The 6,628-nt window shown below is 35.7% G+C and overlaps 1 protein-coding gene across 1 annotated transcript in view; it reads left to right on the top strand.

The window, feature by feature from the left end:
- Positions 1–308: 308 nt before the first annotated feature.
- The window catches only part of LOC306870744 (transmembrane protein 8B-like), a gene marked incomplete at both ends in the record, with an annotated part of 118,208 nt that continues 111,888 nt past the window's right edge, over positions 309–6,628 (top strand). The window contains one exon of the mRNA XM_079418167.1: positions 309–393. Coding sequence (XP_079274293.1) covers positions 309–393 — 85 coding nt within the window. The remainder of the gene's footprint in view (positions 394–6,628) is intronic.

Genomic DNA, 6,628 nt, shown 5'->3' with positions numbered 1-6,628 from the left:
TAACTTGGTTCTTGAGGAGGTAAACTTGAAAAGCTGCTCATTTGTCGGACAAACCACTCATGTCTCCTACAGGACGGAGCGAGACGCCAGTCCCTTTGACTGACCTTCTCATCCGCCAATCAATTGAATGGATGTGTGGCGAACCTCCAATCACAGTGGAGAAGGGGCGGGGCTTTCTCGGAATAGCCTCTTCACTATTACGTCATGCGCGAACAGCTGGTCCATTGCAAGAGCTGAAAATGTGGACAAGCGTAGCGATATAAAAATCGCGTCCGTGCCGTCGGGGCGTAAACAGTCAGTTTATCACGATGTGGTGGCTGGAAGGGTTTAGGTCGGGGATGGGCCGCCTGGAGATCCTGTTGCTTGTTTACACCTTGCTCTGCTCTCTCGGAGGTGAGTCGCTCAGTGAGGGTTGAAGTGAGATCTCTATCTTGATGCAGTGGAGCTGTTCTTTGTGCTGGTGCTGAACTACTTCACTGAATGGCTCGGCCGTAGCCTATATCACATTCAATGCTAGTGCACTTTGGCCAGATAGCAGGTGGAATGCGTTTCTTCTTTGCGCTGGTGTCTTATTTGTGTTTTATTGTCCTAGGCACATCCCCGAGAATAAAGCACGGACTACAGTGTGCTACATTCTTGAGGAGCTTCGCGCGAGAAGTGGATGCTTCTTTATGTCTAGCAAGACTTCTATCATAATCTCGGGCTAAACTGAGTGCAAAGTAATTATGTATCACGTTCCGCACTTTATTGCCTTGTATCCCAAGTGTACGTTAGCCTATATCGTTTTAACTCAGTTTTATTCTGTTGTAGCCAATAATCAGTTTTAGTTCAGCGTGATTCCCATAGTATCGGAATCAGTTGCCTTCGCGAAATATGCTGGCCAATTATACAATTATTGCTTTTTAATGTCAGCGTGTAAGTCTCGAGACTTCTTTTGTCATCATTAGAAGAGCGCCGAGTTCTTGTTTATCTCGAGATGCGTGTATGTAGATCGCAACGATAAGGAAGTTAATCTGGCTGCCAGAGCAAGACAATACCCGCGCTGCTGTGCCTGAAAGCACATCTGATGGATGCTGTGCTGCTTTAGTGTCAGCTCTACTTGAGCTCCGACTCTGACTTCACATCTCTTGCTGTTCTTAGGAATAACAGGCACTGTGGTCTTCGTGTCTTTTGTGCTCTGTTTTTCTTTACTCCATTCCGTTATACGAGGATGATTGTATGATTAGGAACAGCACACAAATCCAGATAGTAGCTATACTATTGTGTATTTGCTGGTGGGTTTTGGAAACGTTACACGGTGCAGTTGTTTGTTTGAAAAAAAAAAATGATATAGGCAATAATAACTTGTTCAGATTTTCTATCACTGTAAAATCTGTTGTTGTTATTAAATATTATTATTATATTATAATTTTTTTTAATCAACTCCTGTAATTACAATTCCTGTAATTTTTATCTGATTTTCAGAGTTTTTTTTTTTTTTTTTAATATGATGTGGTTGAAAAAGTGTGATGAACACACACACACACACACAGTGGAAAATGTTATCGTTTTCCTCCTGTGAATATACCTTTTTATTATTTGTCAACTTTACTTACTGCAGACAAGATTCATAATTCATGAGCAATTCATAAACATCACTTGATTAACAGGGCACCAAATGCGTTGCAAGGAGATACGCCAGTCAGAGGACTTGGCTGCTCGCTCGCATTGATCACAGTATTGACAAGCGGCAGGAACGGAGTGATGCTCTGAAGCTAGCACAAAGGAGCAAGACCAATGAGCCATCCAGTCTCATGGGAGAACGAGTCAGAGCACATCAAAGAAAACAGTTCAATGTGACAGACGTAGACAAAGAGCTGGGCTGAGACTCAGTGAGTGAGAGAAGAGTCCCCTAGCCTACCGATTCTGTCTCTGTTGTTCAGTCTGGAATCTGACTGTTGCTCTCACACCCTCTTAATGTTTTGATCTGATACTCAGTCCCTTTTTTTTAGCTGTTACAGTCAATGCACACATTTTTCTGGGTCAAAAGAATTAGATAACTGAATCTATCTATCTATCTATCTATCTATCTATCTATCTATCTATCTATCTATCTATCTATCTATCTATCTATCTATCTATCTATCTATCTATCTATCTATCTATCTATCTATCTATCTATCTATCTATCTATCAACAATGTATTTTTGTGTGTAACAAACCTTTGTAGTATTTTGAGTATGAGAGTGACGTTTTTGTTAAACGAAACATGCTTGGGAGATCCCATTATGCTGAGATGTGACCCGTGAAGGGAAGCTTTGAACAGAGTGGTAGTATATTACTTAACACTCACATTTAATGTGTAAGTATGTGGCATGTTATTATTGAGTCGTACTCACTTTAACATGAGAATGACAACCATTGTTGAGGCAGCACTGGCTCATCTGAACCAGCAGCTGTAGTTTATATGTTGAATGACCAATTAAGATTTATTCCTGTTGTGAAGCCAAGAGCCTAGTTGTGATGTTAGTTTGTTGGCTAAACCAGATAATTTGGGTTGGGAATTTCCTATTGTCTATCTAGTTTTACATTTACATTTATGCATTTAGCAGATGCTTTTATACAAAGCGACTTACAAAAGAAAAAAAAAGTTTTAGATTGATTTACACATGAATATTACTTGGTTCATAATTATGGTTCATGATTTTATATTTTTTTGGTAAAATATAGTAAAACGTCTGTGGTTAACATTATTTGAAGAGACTTTCATAGTTTTGTGTCATACCTAAAATAGTGTAAAAAAAATTCAACAAAATTGTTAATAAAACAAATAATATTGGAGTATGTTTATCTGCAAATTTACTTGTTTACTTGTGTTACTTGCTTTTTCTTTGTAAAATTTACTAGCATTTTCTGGGTGAAAATTGTTTTCTTTTTTTTCTCAATGCAGTCATTCCTCATATGTGTAATGGAGCCACTGTGTTTTTTAAAATATAACTTGTTAAACAAAAGCTACAACTACCACAAAGGATGTTAATGTCAATTTATGTGCTTGACAAATTGGACATTCCTTATGTAACAAATTGGTGTTCCTTATGTAGCAATTTGCTTGCAACTTGTTTTTAAATCACACAGCAATTTCAGAATTCAAAACTTTTAGGATTTTTAACAAATAATAATAAAAAAATATATATTGTTATTGCTATGTTGTACGAAGCCTATTTGTCTATTGTTTGTTTAAAAATACTTTGATATTGCCACAAAAAAGCTGTTGATAATAAAGAAAAATAAAGAAATACATTTTCAAAATGAATTAAATGTATGAATTTGTGTCATTTATGTCCCATTAAGTGATGTTAACCACAGATAAGTTATGAGTTATTATTTTACTCAAATCAAAACTACTATTCTAAAAACCCATAGGAAATTCTTGACTAAACCCATGGCTTAACTGTACTGTCCTGTACAATATTATACAAATATACTATGCGTATCAGATATACAAAATTACACATGTCTTTTCAGTTCTTTTGTGTAAGGCCTTATAGTATATTGACAATGACAACTAACATTTTGTATGAATTTGAAATAATATTCCACAAATTCTTCACATTCTTGCTTTACACTCCTGTATATCACAGTGCAAACACTGGTTTCATCAGCTGTCCCCATCCAGCAACGCATATCACCTTTACTCACGAGCAAGTCTGAAATCAATTAAAACACTGCAAGATGAACTGCACCACAACAAACCCGCAGGGAGATTTAGGGTTTCATTACTTTGCTCAGTCCGATGAATGCGCGTCACTGCTCTCTGATTGATGCGACGCCATCGCATAATTCAATATGCGCCGCACCAAGCTGCTAATCTCAAAGTCTCCGGTAACTAATGGAAGTCTGCTTTTGTGATGTCTAAATTGTTGAGCACTGTCAAAAAGTTCTTCAGATGGTTGAGTCAAATGTGCATCCAAACTGTGGGAAAATTTTACAGTCAGTGATAAAGATGGGGAAAAAATATTTATAAATAATATATGGAGCCCTGGATAAACTCTTGAGATTTTTACACATGGAAGCCTTCTAGCTTCTCTCTCTGTTCCTCAAGATCTTATGATTGGGGCAACCTCGTGGCTTCTCCCTTTATTGAGAATAATGTCCTTAGGTGTGTTGCCTTTTATGTGATGAATGCTTAATATCATATTCTTCTTGCTTTACCAAAGAAATAGCTAAAAGAACAGCAGTAATCTTCTGAATGTAAGAGCACAGTGTGCAGTTATTAATTGGCACAGCCAATTAATTAGATTTAGATTTCACTGCCTATGTTAAAACCATCTTGACTTGAAATATGTTTTGTTCTTAACACAGCATGCTTTAATCAGGTTGAGTTCAGTACAACAGGATATCATGACTCAAAATGTGCTCCACTGGTTGAGAGGCTTGTTAAAGCGATAAGCAGCTATTTCTACCTGATCTGACACTTTAAAATGAACCGTGTTGGTGTACCTAATGTAATCTGGTTAAATAATTTAGATTTTGTTTTTTTACTAAGCAAGTTACTATATACATTAGACCTGTTAATTTTAGATGTGTTTCCTGTGTATTTGTGCATTTCCTTTCACCTGATAATGTAGAATTTTTATATTTATATTTTATATAAAGATATTTGTTGTATTTTATATTCAAAAACAGCAGAAAAGTTACTGTAGTCACATGTCATAATGTAGATTCAAAGCAGAGTATGGAAAAATATTTGCATTTCCAGACTTTTGCCCCTATTTCATTTTTGTAGTGGAACATTAAGAATGCAAGAAGTGTGTTTTCCTGGCAGCTGTTTAGTGATTGTCAAACACGACTGAATAAATTCAAGGTGAACTTTTTAATTATGCAAAATGCAGTTTATGAACATTTAGGGTTTCTTCTCACGATATGCTTTGCATCGTATGGTTTCTTGGCCACCCCACAGAGTATGTGTTAAAGAGACTTAAGGCCTTGAATTATGGCATACTGCCCTAACGAAAGCCAAGTTTTCAACCCTTTTTTTTTTTTTACAATACCAGTCTTTTTTTTTTATAAACCTTTGAACTTGGCAAATAGGACAATGCACACAGCCGTATTATTCCATCAGCCCATTTCATGTCATGGTTTCTCTGCCGCCACAGAGAATGTGTTAAATTGGAAATTAGGTCTTGATATTAGAGGTACTTACCATAAGGAAAGCCACATTTTGAGCAAGTACATCTTTATTAATTCATGTGCATCCTTGCTCTCGTTTTATTTATAGTAAGATGGCATTAATGCACAAAGGTTAATAGATTATATAAAACTGTAATGTAGATTATATAAAAAATTCCCATGTGCTTGTGAGCACAAAATATTTCTTGTGTGTATGTAAAAGTCTGTATTTTTTAATTTTATTTTAATTATTTTATGGGCTCTGTATGATGCCACTTTGAGAAACTGTATACCAAATATAAAGCTGAAAACAATGCTGTATGAATTATTTATGTTAAATATGATCTGGAAATCTACTGAAAGGTTTAGAAATTTGAATATAGAAATTTTGAAATGGAAAATGTGCAGGAACCCTGTCACTTTGCACTGCTGTTTGCTGAAAATGTGCAAAATTTGAAACTAAAACCAAGACATTCTCCAGGGTCACCAATTCATCTTTTCCAATACTATTTAGCATGGATGAGCCATTATGAATGAATCATCATCGTGGGATAATTCAAGACACATTTTTCTTTTTCTTTTTCCAGTTTGTTTTTAGAAACCTATGAAATAGCTGACAGCTCTAACGATCAGTTTGGCTGTGGAAATAATGTTCAGCAATTTTGCAAGTACAGTAGTGCACAAAACATCATAAAAAAGGTCCACCAAGTGGGTGAAATGATGTTGTATAACGGAGCTATTGACATAAAATGTAATTGCCAATCACCTTTCAGCAGTTTGTTGTACCAACATTGCATGTTTGTACATTGCAGTCCTGACATCTATAAAAAAACAACCATAAGCAAACAAGCAAACCTAAAAACATGTGTGTGGGTATATATATATATATATATATATATATATATATATATATATATATACAGCCCGAATTCCAGAAATGTTGGGACATTTTGAAAATTTTGAATAAAATGAAAACTAAAAGACTTTCAAATCACATGAGCCAATATTTTATTCACAATAGAACATAGAGAAAATAACAAATGTTTAAACAGAGAAATTTTACACTTTTATCCACTAAATGACCTCATTTCAAATTTGATGCCTGCTACAGGTCTCAAAAAAGTTGGCACGGGAGCAACAAAAGGGCTGAAAAAGCAAGAAATTTTTAAAAGATTCAGCTGGGAGAACATCTAGCAACTAATTAAGTTAATTGACATCAGGTCTGTAACATGATTAGCTATAAAAGGGATGTCTAAAGATGGACAAAGGCTCTCTAATCTGTGAAAGAGTGCGTACTTTTTAAACTATTGTGGAATACTTTAAAAACAGCATTCCTCAATGTCAAATTGCAAAGGCTTTGCAAATCTCATCATTTACAGTGCATAACATCATCAAAAGTTTCAGAGAAACTGGATAAATATCTGTGTGTAAGGGACAAAGGCGAAGACCTTTGTTGGATGCCCGTGGACTTCGAGCCCTC

Source organism: Barbus barbus, assembly GCF_936440315.1.
Source record: "Barbus barbus genome assembly, chromosome: 6".
In the NCBI taxonomy this organism is placed as follows: Eukaryota; Metazoa; Chordata; class Actinopteri; order Cypriniformes; family Cyprinidae; genus Barbus; species Barbus barbus.
Note: the sequence above shows the minus strand (reverse complement) of the source record. Positions and strands in the feature narration are given on the sequence as shown.